General features: G+C 40.2%; 1 protein-coding gene across 1 annotated transcript in view; it reads right to left on the bottom strand.

Moving 5' to 3' along the window:
* Positions 1-19,237, bottom strand: part of limch1b (LIM and calponin homology domains 1b) — a 120,591-nt gene that overhangs the window by 68,253 nt on the left and 33,101 nt on the right. Inside the window, exons 4-7 of the mRNA XM_051127476.1 lie at positions 15,004-15,034; positions 10,892-11,002; positions 7,761-7,959; positions 3,018-3,270 (exon numbers count right to left, since the gene is read on the bottom strand). Of these exons, the coding sequence (XP_050983433.1) occupies positions 3,018-3,270; positions 7,761-7,959; positions 10,892-11,002; positions 15,004-15,034 (594 nt within the window). The remainder of the gene's footprint in view (positions 1-3,017; positions 3,271-7,760; positions 7,960-10,891; positions 11,003-15,003; positions 15,035-19,237) is intronic.

Here is a 19,237-nt window from a genome sequence, read left to right as displayed (position 1 = left end):
GCCTCCGCTGGTTCCGTCCAGCCTTCCTGAGCCTCCGCTGGTTCCGTCCAGCCTTCCTGAGCCTCCGCTGGTTCCGTCCAGCCTTCCTGAGCCTCCGCTGGTTCCGTCCAGCCTTCCTGAGCCTCCGCTGGTTCCGCCCAGCCTTCCTGAGCCTCCGCTGGTTCCGTCCAGCCTTCCTGAGCATCCGCTGGTTCCGTCCAGCCTTCCTGAGCCTCCGCTGGTTCCGTCCAGCCTTCCTGATCCTCCGCTGGTTCCGCCCAGCCTTCTTAACCCTCCGCTGGTTCCGCCCAGCCTTCCTGAGTCAAGTCAAGTTGTAGCTGTTTTCCCCGAGTCAAGTCAAGTTGCAGCTACTGAATCAAGTCAAATTGCAGCTGCGTTTCCCGAGGCAAGTCAAGTTCCTGAGTCACGTCAAGTTGCAGCTGCAGCTACTGAGCCAAGTCAAGCCACGGCTGTGGTTCCTGAGTCAAGTCACGTCACGGCTGAGTCAAGTCACGTCACGGCTACATCTCCTGAGTCAAATCAAGTTCCTGGTGCTTCTCATAAGCCAAGACAAAGTCCAGCTCGCCCTCCAGAGCCGGAGCTCTGCCCAGCTCGCCCTCCAGAGCCGGAGCTCTGCCCAGCTCGCCCTCCAGAGCCGGAGCTCTGCCCAGCTCGCCCTCCAGAGCCGGAGCTCTGCCCAGCTCGCCCTCCAGAGCCGGAGCTCTGCCCAGCTCGCCCTCCAGAGCCGGAGCTCTGCCCAGCTCGCCCTCCAGAGCCGGAGCTCTGCCCAGCTCGCCCTCCAGAGCCGGAGCTCTGCCCAGCTCGCCCTCCAGAGCCGGAGCTCTGCCCAGCTCGCCCTCCAGAGCCGGAGCTCTGCCCAGCTCGCCCTCCAGAGCCGGAGCTCTGCCCAGCTCGCCCTCCTGAGCCGGCTCCTCCCCAGCGCGCCCTCCTGAGCCGGCTCCTCCCTCAGCGCGCCCTCCTGAGCCGGCTCCTCCTTCAGCGCGCCCTCCTGAGCCGGCTCCTCCTTCAGCGCTCCCCTTCCTGAGCCAGCACCTCATCCAGTGCTCCCTAGGGCTGGCAGTATTGTAAATTCCCCCAAGAAAATTTTGGGGGGGGGCTACCCGCCATGGCCTCCTGAACTGTCTGTCCGGCCATGGCCTCCTGAACTGTCTGTCCGGCCATGGCCTCCTGAACTGTCTGTCCGGCCATGGCCTCCTGAACTGTCTGTCCGGCCATGGCCTCCTGAACTGTCTGTCCGGCCATGGCCTCCTGAACTGTCTGTCCGGCCATGGCCTCCTGAACTCCCCATGATCCGCCATGGCCACCTGAAATGTTTACCCGGCCATGGCCTCCTGAGCCCCCAGACCCGCCATGGCCACCTGAACTGTCTGTCCGGCCATGGCCTCCTGAACTCCCTGATCCACCATGGCCTCCTGAACTCCCTGATCCGCCCTGGAGGTACGCCCCTAAGTACCCGGTGTCTGTCCAGCACGGACCTCCAGGGCGCCCACCCCCCACCCCAGTGTATGTGTTACGGCGCGAGTCGCGCCTTGTGAGAGGGGGGTAATGTCACGTATCCTTTTTGTCATCGTGTGTTTTTGTTGTGATTTCACCATGTGCTCCCTGGACTCAGCCCTCTCGTCACCTAGTCACGCCCTCCTTGTTTCTTCCTGAGTGTTTCATTGTCTTCACCTGTGTATGTTCTGATTAGTTTGTGTATTTAAGTTCCTCCTTGTGTTTAGTTCCCTGTCGGTCTTTATTGTTGCATATTGTTGATTAGTGTGTTTCTACGTGTGTGGATATCGCTCTGTGTTCCTGTCTGTTCCTCGTGAAAGTAATTAAAATTAGATTTGTTCCGTACGTTGTATCCTGTCTTCCATCCTGCAGCAACAAGCTGTAGTTTGTCAGTAGGAAATATCAGATTACATTTCCAAACATTCATTTTGCCATTAATCGTAATAATCCAGTGAGATTTTTATTTGCACAAGGAGTCTGACAACAGCGAGTGCTCTGCACAGAGATCTGATCTCATCATCATCCAGTCTGTCTGGAATGACATGAAAAAACAGAACAAACTCAGACAGACTAAATCCAGAAGAACTGTGACAAAGTCTCCAGGATGCTTCAAGAAACCTACCTGCAAAGCTGCAGCACTGTTAAAAGTTTTAGGCACTTGTGTAAAAATGCTGTAAAATGAGGATGCTGTCATAAATAGATTTTCTTTATCAATTACCTTCTATTAACTAAACGAAATCAACATTTGGTGCGACCATTCTCTGCGTTTACAGCAGCTTTTGCCCTAGGTGCACTTGCGCAAAATTTTTCAGGTAGCTTTGCAGGTAGGTCTCTTGAAGCATCTTGGAGACGTTGCCACAGTTCTTCTGGATTTACTCTGTTTCAGTTCGTTCTGTGTCTTCATGTCATTCCAGGAAGACTGGATGATGGTGAGATCAGATGTCTGTGTGGAGCACTGGCTGATGTCAGACTCCTTGTGCAAACAAAAATCTCACTAGATTATTACAATTAATGGCAAACAGAATGTTTGGATATGTAAACCGACATTTTTACTGACACACTACAGCAAAAGATAGAAATAACTTACTTTAAACCATTTTGTAGCTGGTGAAAATACTAGTGGCCTAAAACTTTTGCACAGTACTGTATATATTTTTTTCTAACTCTAAATCACAGAAGGTTGAGATTTTGTTACTGGTACAATAACATGAGGTCAAACACAACAGTTCTAATTTTTATAGAAATAATGGAGATGCTAGAAAAAAAAATGTTCTCAGAAATGGTATTTGAATCTAACCAAATGCCTGGTCTTTGATCTCCTCACAAAAAAGTAATCACGTCTTAAGCATAGCAGTTTCCTCCTTTACAGATTTTAGCTGGATAAGGCTCAAAAAATTCTGAAGCCCAGACTGAATATTTATTTCTGTATCAAGTCACTCTATCCACTGTACTCTAAATTAAAACACTGTTACCAGATGGTAAATCAATTGCTATATCAGCATACCAGCATCTCAGATAATTACCTGAAAGGTCTCTCTCCTCCAACTGGTGAGGTTGCAATACTCCAGCTTTTGTGGCTGTCATCTTTGTCTGTGTGAGGGCGTCGTACTGGTGCAGGTATGTATGAGCCCTGATTACTCTTGTTGGGCAGATACTGGTTAAAAGGAACGGCAGTCCTGGGTTCACTGCAGGAAGTTCGCCGGACCAGCATGTCATCCTTGCGCATGTCCGGCATCTTCCTCTGGGGGGTGTCACACTCTGAGTCGCTGCCATGGCCTGCAGTGGGACAATCAGTGTGAATTAATTAGTAGCATTACAATCATTTTAGCATGTTATAATTGTTTTTGGAATTGTATTGGCTGATAAAAAGTTTGGAGGTTCACCCCCATTGGGTACACTGTCCCTGGTCCAAAAAAAAAAGAGCTTTTATATTGACTATATATGCACTGAAATTTAGGTAACCTAAAATATTTGAGTGCAACTAATAAACAAATTAATTTTCAATTTCAGCTAAAATAGTTTTGGATGGAACAGAGACATTTAATTAGAGCGTTCTGACCATCACCTTTATTTTACCTTCATTTATATAGCGCCAAAACAGCTTTACAGTATTAAACAGGAAAATAGTGTGTCGATAATGCAAGACAATAGCAAAATAACACTAAAAGAACATTTTGAGAATGTTGTTTTGAGACTGTTTTCTCTTACCATTACAAGAACCTCAATTGTGTACAAATAACATCAAAAGAACGTTCCAAGAATGTTGTTACAAGAATGTTTTCTCTTAACGTTACAAGAATATAAATCAACTATTAATAGCGTTATTAGAACATCCTAAAAATATTTTAAGAACATTCTGTCCTAACCTTTAATACTGTTTAATACTGTTATGAATGAACCTTGCAGTTGGAGGCAAATACAAAGAGTAACCCGTTCGAAGCACCATTTATTATACAAAAGTTGAAAAAAATCCCACACTGCAGGAAGAAAAAAACTTGTGCTACAAACAGAAATAAATCAAAGAAATGGATAAAACTATACAGACTGACTGGAAACGTTTGTGCCAACAGTCTATTGCTGCACCGAACAGTCAGGCTTGCACTACACCACCACACCAATTTAACATCCTGGCCCCACCTACGGAACATACCATACTGTTGGTAAGTCTAGCATAACATTCACAATATTTAGTCAAACCTTTTTTACACAGGACATACATCACCTCAATACAAATACAGTTCTCCTCTAAATAAGGACAAAGAGAAACACAAAGAAACAACCAGATATACTTATGTTCACAGATGTATCCTGAAATCATTCAGTGACGTCACAGAAACATGCCAGTGCTTGTTCAAGTGACAGAAATAATACGTATAAATGCACCAAGGTTTGAACAACACAGGTTTAAACAAATGATGCTTCTGACTGGCAAGTATATCTGTTGTACTAGTATCAATAAAATGTCTTAAACTGTATTACTGTGTCCTGTGATTACTAATAAATTCATCAATGACTCCCTTGTGATATATTAACAGTTAGAATAGCACAACATACACAGACTTTTACACCAAACAATATAATACACAATGCAAAAACACAATTGCACATGTCAGATGAGGGAACGTGCCTGATAGTCTGTGTATGGTCACGGAGTACCTCCGTGACAAATACCTTTGAACAAATATTAATGAATGTTGTGTGAATGTTCCCTGTTAGCTGGTCATTAACCTTTTAAAATGCAGATGAATTATAGTGGATTGTCAGGACTGGACATCATGACAGCCCAGTGTCTGCCACTCATAACATTATCACAAGCAATCTGGAGTATGAACAAACATCAATTTATAACCATATTAGTCTGTGTCCATTAGTCCATTTAACAGAAGTGATCTATAAGTAGATCTATAAGTATAAGTAGTCTTTGAGTAGACTATTGTCTCAAAGATCTCTGCAACTGACTTGCCAGAGTAAAAAGTTTTTTCAGGAGCACCTGGAACAGCCTACCACTGTAACTCTCCTCCTCACCTTCCATCTGTGGCCACATTACCAGGCAAGTGCTCCTCACATTTTAACCTGTCTGTTTGACAATTCTGTAGCTCAGGGTTAAACACACACCAGTCATGATGATTGATGCTGCACATCACATTACAGAACTTTTGACATCAGTAGTAAACACAGACTGTATGGCTAGTGAGATGGCAGCAGTCTCCACTGCTGCAGACATATGATGATACTACAGCAAAAGTGAAAATTTTGCAGGCATGAGGTTTTTCCCAACAATTTCGTCTCAGAAATTCCTCCTGACAGTCCTTAAGAAAATTAAAAAGTGTAGTGCAGTAAAAGAACAGCAAAATCAATGCTGTTAAAATAGTTCACTTAACTTGGTCTTAGGAGAACTTGATGAGCAAAATTACTGAAAACTAATTCAGTTTGATATCCTTGATACTAAAATAACACTGCTGTGGTCCTGTAGCACAATCAAACTAGGGTTCAGAACAAGCAAACGAACCAAGTGTGAGTCACAATTACCACGGCTTACACGTGTACATTCTATTAAAAAAACAGTAAATTTTTTATAGACGTCTTACTATATACACTGTGTATATTATTACTGTTTTGTATATTGTATTAGCATTGTATACTGTTTTATGCATGCTTCATGACTGAACCACTAGTTAATGTAACCTTAGTCTCAGCCACAGACATCATGCCCACAGACCGTTGGCTGAACATCTGATGCATATCGCACACAAAATTGGAAACACTTTGTGAGTTTCAAAGCCATAATCAGATTGGTTGAATTATACAGGATTTCTGGGAGACGTGTGTTTCGTGTTCTTTAACGTTCCACCTGGAAAAAACAATGCTGTGACGACAAGCCCTCTAATGGAAGAAGAAAGCCATTGTGTTTACAGCTGTGATGATAAGCACTTATCAGGACCAATAAATGCTGGATTTTCAAGAATATGTGACATATTTGTAGTTCACAACATAGAATCTTTAAAATATGTCCAGGGGCAAGTTGCATAAACTTGACCAACTACCAGCTAACCGAAGGGTTATCATTCTTATTTTGGATTCAACTTAGACTAATCTACATTTTTCTGTAACTAAATTAAAAAAACTAGTCTTAAAGATAAAATTAGCTGACTAAGTTTTTAAGACTAGACTAAACATTTTAAGCAACTGGCCCTTAGAGTTTTATTTACCAGTCTGTTATTGTGGGGACTGGTATACAATAACAGTAAAGGTGTGACCTCGGCAGATGTTAAAAGGCCTTTACATCAGTGACCCTAACTCCCTTCAGTCTCTCCTCTGGTTGCTGTTCTTGTAAAAAAGATTGGAAATACCTAGTCTGATTTCAGTGCTGTTGGACCTCAAGGTTTCAAGAAGCCATGTTTGCAACTTTTCACCTTCGAGAGAACTCTCACAACCACAGCTGAGTCAGACTAACATCTCTGAAGTTTGTCATTCTTCAGCCCGGAAAAAACTGTTGAAACTTCACCACCACTAAACTATCGAACCATCAAGACTCTTATCTGAGACTGCATCTGGACTCTCATTCAACGGCCAAGGCAATGCAAGCATCATACATTTGACAAACTAAACTGAATTTGGGAGTTGTACCTATTCTCTTAATGAGTCATGGGTGTGTTTTAGGCGTAACATGCAATAAACCAATCAGTCTCATCTCCCATTCTTTTTAAAAACCAGTTGCACTTGCATCATGGCAGATTCGCTATTTACACCTTGTATGTACAATAAGCAGAGAGTATGTTGGTTGTGCACCCACCCATAGACACACATTACTAACACACCCTTTAAATAAATAAAAATATAAAAATTGTTTACTTTAAAATAAAAAGGATAGATTTTTAATAAAATTTCACCAGATTCATCTGTTAAATTAATATTTTGTTTGGGAACTGGGACCAAAATACCCTGTTTGAAAATGAAAAGATTATATATATATGGCTAAAATCTGAAATGGCCTAAGGCTATAAAGGAGAAGGACTTGAGGACTTTTTATTCAACATTAATTCCAACTAATAATCTTCAGGTAAGAAAGCTGTCTGTTATAATTTCCATTCCTCTCCATGGCATGTGGTTAGCTGGTGTGGGCACTCCCAAAAGTAACGGATTTTAATTCAACCATCACTACCCATGATAGCTTAGCATGTAAGTCAGCCAATCACATGACTATAAACGCCATGTGACTAATCGCTTTAGAACTGCAGAAAAAAATATGCTATATAATAATTGACTCATGGCAAATCCATTAAAAAAAAAACAAAAAAAAAAAAAAAAAGGTTCTTTGTCCAAAATGAAAATAAGCCACGATTCTTTATTATTATTATTATTGTTGTTGTTTTTATTATTATTATTATTATTATTACCAATCATGTAAAATACAATAAAACAAATGTATCAAAAATAAACAAATATTGATTTTTAGCTATTTCTTAGCTAAAAATAAATAAATAAATAAATAAAAATATTATTTATGAAAAATGTCTTTGAATTGAACATGTTTTGTTTGACTTTAATGTTGAAGCAAACTGATAAATTTATCCACATATCACCTTTTATTGCTGCACAAGCCTTGTTTAGGAAAGTCAACATTAGCAGCAGTCAATAAGAGCAACAGGATTTAGCACTGGGTCAGTTTCAAATCATAGATAACAGCTTCCACAATTTATTGATACATTGCCCACCCATAAAAAAGTACATTTTTATATGTGTTTTAATGTGTGCATTACACTTACCATCGCTGTAGCCGTGTGCAAGCAGACAGTCAGGCGAGGGGGTTTGATGGGAACGTGAGCCGATGGAGTCCAGGCTGTCGAACGAGTCGTCTCGTGTGTGCCTCGGCGGGGAGAGAGAGTCACTGCGCTCGGACTCCCAGCTGTCTATGTAACCACTGTCCCTGATGCTAAGCTTTGGGCTGTCCCAGTCCTCTGCTTCCTGAGAAACACACAACCACATACAAAAATATAACAATTTGGCAGCTTATGGTTCCTCCAAGTGGTGTTTCAGTAGTGAATAACATTAAAAAACATTTTAAGTAAATTAATCATTATTATTTATTTTCACTCAATGACTTTAGTTTCATATTCACCAAATGACAAAATGGATTAAAAAAAAAAAAATAAACAAATGAACAAATCTGCTTTGTCAACTGTGGATGAAAACGCTTTTTGTGCTTAAATTAATTTTGAAGATTCTTAATACATTGTGTCTCAACTTACTCTGATAAGCTTAAGAAAAACCAAAACACACTGCAGTGCTAAATGCAAATATATTATATTATTATTATTATTATTATTATTATTATTTTATTTTATTTTATTTATTTTTTTTTATGTTACACAACTTGTATCCATTGATTCTATTTTTAAAACGTATATTGTTAAAAGCCCTTTTACACCAAAAGTGAAATGAATTCAAAGAAAGAAAAGTACATTTATGCAGGAGATCACTCTTCAGCTATAAAAAAAAAATTAAGTACAAATATTAGTTTATCTAAAGTAATTTTCGCTTATTAGTATGGTTGAATTGCATCATCGAAGGTCAGCAGCAAAGACACTGAGAAGTGAATTAATGAGATGAATTAATGCATGTTCACATTTAGTCTAGAATACAGTAAAATCATGTTTACTCCCAATTTCCCAATAGGAGACTTGTCAATCAATAAATGGGGGAAAAAAAAGTAACTGCCGTTACTTATTTGAAAAAGTAACTCAGATATTTTCTTAGACACTCAAAAGTATTGCGTTACTTTACTAGTTACTTGAAAAAAGTAATATTATTACTTAACTCGCATCACTTGTAATGCCTTACCCCCAACACTGACTACTACACATACAATGATATTGTAAATAATACAGAACAAGTAACCAGTAACTAGCTGACACTCCAACATTGTTGGTGGTGGTATTGCACATACTGCAACATTGATTGCCACCCGTCATAAAACAGAAAAAAAAAGAGAGGATGAGAATGCAGAGTGTAGCTACTACTCCCCACAGTGGTGGTCTGGGGCTAAAAACGTCCCTGGACTTTCTGGCACAGAGCGGCCCTCTACACCCGGTCTGCACCACACCATAAACCCACCAGCTCATAATGCACAGAGCAATTTTTAACACCACTTACTAACATAACTATACAACACAATACAGAAATAAAATGCAATTTTTATTTATTTATTTATTTTTTTTTATTCTTATCATTAACATTAATGAATGACTGGCATACTTCTTTAGAATTTGTCTTTCCTGGTGTATATGACAAATAGAAAATAATTTAGAAGAATTTTTATACATCTCTTTTAGAGGGACAGTTTAATATCCTACAGTTAAATACCTATTATAATATCAGTCCATATGACACAATGCTCTGCTCTAGAACACATGGAATGTTGTACAGAATATGGACTGTTTTTATGGTGCTTTTCTGTTAGTCCTTCAAAAATCATTCTATATATATATATATATATATATATACATACATACATATATGAATTTTATTTCACAGAAAATAACAACTGGTCCATTATTCATGTAGGGAGAGAAGTGTTTTCTTAACAGTATCTCTACAGATGATAATGCCCCCCCAAAAACGTCATTGTGTGTTGTGACGTGTGTCTTTTCCTGGGCAATAACACTGGAACTGTTCAATAATTATTGTTAGTCAAAACTAGCAACGAGTATTTATATATGAATAACTGTATAAACTGCATATAAATAAATTCACTCATACTTTCAAAATATATCTGCCCTCAGAAATATTTTATGTAAAAACTGTGTTAAACAGCCCTGGTCCCATGTATCTAAACTCTTCATAAATGATCCCCTCCCACCTTCACAAACACACACATACACCTCACCCCCTGCTGCAAAGACTTTTGTGTTTGAACTGATCTCTGGTCTGTCACACTTCTTGAGGACAGACTGCAGACTCCGACATTTGTAAGCCTGCACAGGTGCACACTGGAGAAGAATCCACTTCAACATCATACACAATCCAGGTAAGATTAATTAACTATATTTTTGACAACTAATATTTTCAATGTCAAAACTATATTTATACTGTATATTTATAATGTTTTATAATGTTTTTCCCCATAGTATCCTACACTCAAGATTGGGTCAACTCATCTTCAGAGATTCTACACAGTAACAGAAGTTCAGAAGGTTGTTTTAATATACATTTATGTATTGTTTTACCTATCCAATTAAATATTTTCTGTTGCTAAACATATTTTATGCCTTGTAGGTGTCCTGCAAAATTTAAAATGAGGCTATGAGGAAGAAGTATTCAGTTTCATCCCGGCAAGGTCAAGCTGAAAAACTCAATCAATTTGCAGCGAATTAAGCCAAAGTGATACAATACACAGTAAGTTTACAAATTAGCATGTTGCAACCTATCTTAAATAGGCTATTACTTTGTTGTTTTGCAGTTGCTGGAGACGAAGTCAACAGAGACAAACACAAAAAGAGCATTTCTCATCTCAAGGACAGAAATATACTACTAATTACTAATACTAATTACAAAAATACTAAAAATACAACTGATACTAAAAACAAAAAATATTGGTGGGTTCCCACCGCAAAATGACACAAAATTTTTGTAAAAGCTGCAGCTTTTTTTTTTTTTTTTTTGCCACGGAAATCAGAAAAGGTCTAAATCCTGGTGGTACTAACTAGTCCAAGTGAAGAGTCCACTCCCAAACTTGATGATATTCTGGTCTCTAGATTTGAGGATTCTTGACAAACTGTTGAATATGCTGAAATTTATCAGATTAATGCACTGTTCTATACATGCCACCAATTACATAAAATCACATTTATAGTGGTAATGACAGATAGAAATGCAAGTTCTTTTGATTTGTTTTTACCTTGCTCATCTGTGACAGCAGTCCCTCAAACTCGTGCAGGTCTAGGGCAGGCCCGTTGTATGTGGCGCTGCTTTTGGCTGCTCGGCCCAGCCAGTAGATGGTGATCAAAACCTAAAGGCACACAGTCAAAATATTCCTCAGTCAGGGTATCTAATGATCAATAGGGATGGAACGATAAATCGTTGCAAAGCGAATCGAGAAATAATTCAGCATCGATTCGAGATTTTCCAAACACGTCGCAATTCTTTCTCAAATAAATTCTTAGCTTAGTTTTGAACAGCAAACGGCACTGCTTGCTTTAGAAACAGCCGTGCTGTGCTTGTTTCCAAATCCTTACACGCACTTGAACCTAAAATAATCATTTATACAATTTGAAAAGCGAATTACAAGGGTGTTCACAGTGGGCTGTTTACAATAATCTCACATCATAAAAGCATTCTGAGCTGAGGTGAAATTACATGACTCAGCCGAATGCACAAGTTCTCTTCAACACTCTTTTCATGAGCATTTGAGTGTGCGGATAAAAACTAGATTAGAGCGCCATCTGCTGTTAAAATCTAAGCTCAGAATCAATTCCAAAGAGAATGGCGATGCATTCGGAAGATCTCAGAATCGATCCATGAATCAATTTATTGTCCCATCCAAAATAATCAATATGCTCACTCATTTATTAACAAAGTGCATTTAATAAAATTCTTTAAATTAGAAATTTTAACTTGCACAATTTAATATATTATTGTCACGAATCTGGTCATGAACGCCAGTCCGCTCACCACCAGAGGTCGCTTTGACATTCACATTACACAGACTGTTGCACCACACCCCGGACTACGTTCCCCATCACCCATTGCGCTTATCACCTGCATCCAATCAGAGACTCTATGTAAGCCTTGGACTTCCTCTCACTATTGGCAGAGTATTGCATTGTATTGTATTAACATTCATACGAAGCCTTGCCCTAGTTACCCATGTTCTTGTCTAGTTCTCTGAGTTTTGAATTCTCGCCTTGGTTATCTCATTTTGTCTGTTTCGCTGCCTGCCCTTTGGATCTGTAGCTTGTTTTATCGGATTACCCCTTTTGCCCTCATTCTGTAACAATTATATTCTACACAGTGATGTATTGTGTACACAAGGTCTACTAGGTCTAGGCAAATCAAATTGGCACTTAATTTAAACTAGAACACTGTTAACAAAGATGGCATTTCATAGTACAAATGGACGATGACCCAAAACATACAGCAAAAACAACCCAAGATTTTTTTTTATAGTAAAAAAGTGGAATATTCTGCAATAACCAAGTCAATCTCCAGATCTCAACCCATTGAGCATGCATTCCACTTGCTGAAGAGAAAACTAAAGGCAGAAAGAAACAAACAACAACTGAAGTCAGCTACAATAAAGGCCTGGCAAAGCATCACAAAGGAGAAAACCCAGTCTTTGGTGATGTCCATGAGTTTCAGACTTAAGGCAGTACTTGCCTGCAAAGAATTCTCAACAAAATATTAAAAATGAACATTTGATTTATAATTATATTTATTTGTCCAGTTACATTTGAGCCCCTGAAAATGGGGGGACCGTGTATAAAAATGGTTGCAATTCCTAAGCATTTTATGTTATATTTTTCTTCAACCCCTGGAATTAAAGTCTTCGCTTCAATTTCATCTTGATTGTTTCATTTTAATTCTATCCTGGTGGTATTAATAAACGAAATTATGAAAGTCTAAATATGGACCTGACTGTATATACATATTTAAAAATTTGAGGCCAGTAACATGTTTGCATTTATTTGGTCAGCAGTATTTATTTAATTAAAAAAATAAATAAATAATTCATAAATGATTGAAAATATAATTATATAAATATAATCATATAAGCAGCGTGATTTCTGATAGGACATGTGACACTAAGGACTGGAGTAATGATGCTGAAAATTCAGGTTGTCATCAATTACATTTTAAAATGTATTAAAACTGATTTTTTTTTTTTTTAATTGTGATAATATTTCATAATATAGCCATTTTTTACTGTGTTTTGATCACGTTAAAGGGTACCAATTATGCAAAATCCACTTTCAGAAGGTGTTTGGACAGAAATGTGTGTTGGAATTGTGTACACAGCCCTTTTTTTTTTTTTTTTTTAATCTTCCTAAAATCAAACCAGGCTCAAAAAACAAGCACTTTGGAGCCTGTCCACAAAATGATGTCATATTTCGGTAGCCCTGCCCACCGCTATTGACTGCATTTTGTCAAGTGTTTCTGCTGTAATGTCTGTTGAGGCTTTTTAGGAGGTGTTAATTATTGGACCCAAAACCTCAGTGTGTAATAACCTAAAACACTGTCTAATACTTGATGGCTGTTCTGTCAATTCTTCGTCATCAGTTAGGAACCTAGGTGTGCAATTTGATGGCAAAATTCCTTTGAAAACCACATCTCTAGTATTTGCAAAACTGCATTTTTCCATCTTAAAAATATATCTAAATTACGACCTATGCTCTCAATGTCAAATGCTGAAACATTAATTCATGCGTTTATGACCTCAAGGTTAGATTATTGTAATGCTTTATTGCGTGGTTGTTCTGCTCGCTTAATTAACAAACTCCAGCTGGTCCAAAATGCAGCAGCTAGAGTTCTTATTAGAACCAAAAAGTATGATCATATTAGCCCGGTTCTGTCAACACTGCACTGGCTCCCTATTAAACATCGTATAGATTTTAAAATCTTGCTAATTACTTATAAAGCCCTGAATGGTTTAGCTCCTCAGTACCTGAGTGAGCTCTTATTGCATTATAGTCCCTCACGTCCGCTGCGTTCTCAAAACTCTGGCAATTTGATAATACCTAGAATTTCAAAATCAACCGCAGGCGGCAGATCATTTTCTTATCTAGCACCCAAACTCTGGAACAATCTACCCTACACTGTTCGGGATGCAGACACACTCTGTCAGTTTAAATCTAGATTAAAGACCCATCTCTTTAACCTTGCTTACACATAACACATCAACATATTCTTATAATTCAAATCCGTTAAAGGATTGTTAGGCTGCACTAATTAGGTCAACCGGAACCAGGAACACTTCCCATAACACCCGATGTACTCAGTGCATCGTCAGAAGAATGGCATCTACGCTAATATGAGTCTGTTTCTTTCTTATTCTGAGGTCACCTTAACCACCAGATCCAGTCCGTATCCAGATCAGATGGTCACTGCAGTCCCCCGGATCCAGTCCGTACCCACCCCAGACGGTGGCTCAGCACCTAGAGACGACCTCTACAGCCCTGAATGTCAGCGGAGACCACATCGACTAGATGAGCCCCAGAGACGGATCCCCAGTGAAGACCTCGTCACTTAGACGGCTGTCGGCACAAGACCACGGGAACCTGGTGAGTCCTCTGCATCTGGCCAGAGGAGAACTGGCCCCCCAACTGAGCCTGGTTTCTCCCAAGGTTTTTTCTCCATTTGCTGTCACCTCTGGCTTGCTTAGTTGGGGACACTGTCTCTTCACACGATATTGTATTTTATTTTATTGTATTTGATCATCTACCTTTACCTGAAAATTGAGTGTTTATTGTTGCCCATGGCATTGTTGATGTACTATTTCCTATTTAATACTGTACAGCCGCCTTGTCACAATTCTGTATTGTTAAAGGCGGTATATAAATAAAGGTGACTTGACTTGACTTGACTCTTGGTAAGAAATTGTGTATTTGTTCCATTTAAGTACAGTAAAATACAGGTCCTCTCACGCTCACTCATGTTGCTTCTCCTCTCTATTTATTACCATATACAAAACAGAGACGTCTAGGCTCTGCCCCCTTCTGGAGATGGGCGGGAAGTTGCAGCTCATTTTCATGTAAGGGAACACACCCCTGAAACAGCACTTTTTTAGGCCCGCCCCAAAAATGACACTTTTCAACACGTTATAATAAACAATCTGTATTGTATTTGGATCTGAAACTTCACATGCACATTCAGGAGAGCCATAAGATTAATATTACATCTTGTAAAAAGGGGCATAATAGGTGCCCTTTAATGCAGCCTTGGTGAGCATAAGAGACTTCTTTCTGAAACGTTTAAAAACAAATATTGACAAATTTCACTGAAGATTGTACTTACATTTTTTACCTTCTTATTGTTGTCTGGACCTCTGTGAGAAAGACAAAGAATGAGAAAGATGTGTTAGATGGACTCATTTTATGTAACCCAATTATTTAAATTAAAACAAGGAAAACAGTTAAGTAAGAAATAAAATTATCTATCTACCTAAACTTTTAAGACAAAATCTTTCAGTTCTCAGTCGTACAATAATCTTTCTTTCACTTACAACATTTAAAACTTTCAAATCATCAAATGTTAGGGACCCTGTATGGAGTGTTTTGACTGGTGTGGCTTGGCTTTCAGGCTTTGGATTGCTCTGGCTTGGTAAAACATGGTAAAAAAGTCATCTGTCAAATCAGAGGGCGGTCTGTTTTTCTAAGCATTCCTTCTGTAAGATAGACTTTGGCTGACAGATTCCAGTACGTATTAGATCATTCTTCTCATAGCACCTTCTGTCTGTCTCTGTCATCTGTCAAAAGTGTTCATTACTCAAAAGAGTATTTACATACTTCAGTTCTGTGCTCATTTCATAGACTTGTCTGTGATCCAACGGAAAGAGTGATGATTGAGATATAAAAGAGACAGGCATGGAAAAAGACAGGCCAGTACAGGTGTGCAGCAGAGATGCACACAGACATGTAGATTTTCAGAGAAAAAAATAAAAAATGAAAGAAAATAAAACAAAATAAAATAAAATAATTTGTAAAAAATCAGTTCAGAAATAAGACATTAGGACATACTATATTTTCAAGAGATAAAGGCTAAAGGGCGTTGTAATGACTTTGAGTGCCTTGCTTTTGTTTTAATATTACAGAAGACAGAAATATTTTTTACATGAATATGACTTACTAATGACATGCATTTTTTTATTTTAACTTATAAACTTATTTTAACAAACATGCTGATTAAATGAAAGGCATATTTTAAAACAAAAAGCAAACAAAACAAAACAAAAAAATAAATGACAAAATAAACATACAACTTTGTAAATTGAAAACCGTGTTTTTCTGTCTGGAACTTCAGACTAAATAACAACAATCTGGCAAACTATTTAAACAGCCATTTACACAATTGTTTAATTGTGCACTGCGGCACTATGATACAAGCAAGCACACATACAATAACAGAGAGGGGGAGAATGAAATTCTATCTCTCTTGTGCATTCAGTTTGACAAAACCTTGACAAAACCAGTCCTGTGAGCAAGATAGTCTCTGTGATTTACAGTAGTTTCAGTGTGCTGTCTCAGAAAGACCTCTTCATGCCTGACGGCTTATTCCTTACTGAACTACTGCACTCATGAACTCTGAGTAGGACACCTGAGACAGCAGACTGTGCAGTGGACAAACACACTTCTGTTTAATATCTACATGTTGTGGCTATGAGTAAAAAAAAAAAAAGCAAAATGGAAGAAGTTTTTGAAGCTTGTTGTTAGATTTTGCTGTATTTGGCTGAGCAATGGTTTGAGTGGCTTACAAATATACTAGATCATGTCTAATACATAAAATTAGTAAACTTGACCAAAGTTTTTGTGTGGAGAAGAATTTATTGAAGACAGCAGTGTAGCAGGTCTTCAACAGTGATGATAGTCGGTCCTCTTATCTTATATCTTAACCCAAAGACCTGTCTGTAAAACAGATCTTTATACCAGAGTACAGAACTGTAACTCCCATGCAGGGTCCTCAATACACAAAATTGAATGTCCTTTGTGTGGGTCATCTGGCCAGCTCCTGTATGGGCCATCTTGATGAAAACCCCACAGAGACCGTTAACTGTATCTGAGAGCCAGTCACAATGTAAAGGTGATAAACATAAGATACATAATCTTTCGGTTAGGCGGTTATTCCATTACTATTACTTCCATTAATGTGTGTTGCAGTTTTACCCATTTATACAGCAATACGAGTGACACATAAGAGTGGCACAGCCATTTGTAAATTTAATTGAAAACAGTCTGTTTTGGTGCTTGATACTGCAAAACAGTATTTCTTAATTTATTATTGTATTTGTAACACACCATTTGTAGTGCAGATAGTTTTACCATTTACTGTCCTTTGTTAATTGTCTAGATATTTATCTTTAGTAGCTATTGAATCAGAAGTCTCTCACATTTACAGAAAATGGCTTCCATGTTGCAAAAAAAGGTTGGATATTCCAATATGACATTGTGGCAAGTCTACATAGTAATGAGCTTGTACTCAATTGTAAGTATAAGGAATTTAATTTAAATGTTTTTTGTTGGAGGATTAAACTTTGACTTTTTCTTTCTTGCCTTTCAGGTTGTAGGCACATTTTTTCTGTAGGTGAAACTGGATCACGAATGATTCATGCTGTTATGGAGTGAGGGATGCGTGAAGTGGGCGGATCCATCTGCATAAATTTATTAGAGCGAGACAGAGGCATGGTCACAAAACAGGCAGGGTCAGACAAAACAGGTATGTAAGAGCAATACAAAGGAGTAATCCAAAACAGGCGAGGGTCGATAACGGCGAACGTAATCCGAGGCAAAAGGGGTAATCCGATAAAACAGGCTAGAGTTCCAAAGGGCTGGCAGCAAAACAGACATGACGAGATAAGGTGTTGATACAAGACTCGAATGACTAGATACAGGAAGGAGGGCCAGGTCCATGTGGAGGACCTGGGGACTGAGGCAGGACTGGCAGAGCAGGGTGAGCGGGGGACCACCACAGCAGAGCTGACGAGACCGTAGATCCCCACGGCGGAGCGAACAGAGCAGGAACCCTCCAGGGTGGCGCAGATGGAGCAGATGCCCTCCAGGGTGGAGCAGATGGAGCGGGAGCCCACCAGAGCGGAGAAGGCGAAGCAGGAGCCCACCAGGGTGGAGTAGGAGCCCAGCAGGGCAGAGCAGGTGGACCAGGAGCACACCAGTGCGGCACAGGAGCCCAGCAGGGAGGAGCGGAAGCCCTCCAGAGCGGAGCAGGTGGTCCAAAAGCCCACCAGGGCAGAGCAGGTGGTGCAGGAGTCCACCAGGGTGGAGCAGGCGGGCTAGGAGTCCACCAGGGCAGAGCAGGAGCCCACCAAGCTGGTACAGACACCCATGGCATGGACTAGGACCTGGGGAAAACAGGGACAGAAGAGGCAGACAGAACAGCAAGGACAGAGGCAGGGAAAACAGTGGGTCTGTTAGCAATCTCTATGTGGTCTGAACAGACAGGCAGATTATTGTCTCTGTCCTTGGCTGAGACAGACGGGGCAGAGAGTTCTTTGACGGCCTCAATAGCCATGAGAGATGAGGCCTCTGGAGCAGACTCGTGGAGAGACGAGGCCTCTGGAGCAGACTCGTGGAAAAACAAGGTCTCTGGAGCAGAATTGTGGAGAGACGAGGCCTCTGGAGCACAGTGCGCAGCCCACACGCGCCAAATGCCGACCGCCATTAGGGGAAGAGCAGCAGCGGGTGGCAGGATCTTTTTAATGGTCGGGCCTAAAGGCGCTGGCGCCACTGGGATGCCTGCAGCCCACACAGACATTAGTGGTGGGTCTAACACTGGCCGTCATGTTAGGTCGAGACCTTGGAGTGTCAGACGAGACGTGACGAGGCTCTGGGCGGTCAGACAAGACGTGACAAGGCTCTGGGTGGTCAGGCGAGACATGACGAGGCTCTGGGCAGACAGCTGAGACATGAGAAATGGCTGTGACTTTACTTGACTCAGGAACAACAGCAGTAACTTGACTTGACTCATGAAGATCAGCGGTGACTTGACTTGGCTCGTGAAAACCAGCGGTGACTTGACTTGACTCGTGAAAACCAGCTGTAACTTTACTTGACTCGTGAAGATCAGCTGTGGCTTGACTTGACTCACGAAGATCAGCTGTGACTTGACTTGGCTCACAAAGACCAGCTGTGGATTGACTTGACTCATGAAGATCAGCTGTGACTTTGCTTGACTCAGGAACAACAGATTTGACTTTGCTTGACTCAAGAACAACAGCTTTGGCTTTGCTTGACTCAGGAACAACAGCTTTGACTTTGCTTGAATTAGGAACAACAGCTGTAACTTGACTTGACTCAGGAACGTCTCAGGTTACGTATGTAACCAAGGTTCCCTGAGAAGGGAACGAGACACTGCGTCCTCTAGAGGTCGCTTTGGGGAACGTCTCCTACGTGACCCGTGTCTGAAACCTATATACAAAAACTACACAGTACTGGCCATCGACAGCCAATGACGTCGCTGCCGGCGCGTCATACCATGTCGAACACATCATCCGCTTCTTCGTCTGAAGCTTGTGTCCGAA

The sequence above is a fragment of the Labeo rohita genome, chromosome 14 (assembly GCF_022985175.1).
Source record: "Labeo rohita strain BAU-BD-2019 chromosome 14, IGBB_LRoh.1.0, whole genome shotgun sequence".
Taxonomy (NCBI): domain Eukaryota; kingdom Metazoa; phylum Chordata; class Actinopteri; order Cypriniformes; family Cyprinidae; genus Labeo; species Labeo rohita.
The sequence above is the reverse complement of the archived record's forward strand: the minus strand, read 5'-3'. Positions and strand labels throughout refer to the sequence as shown.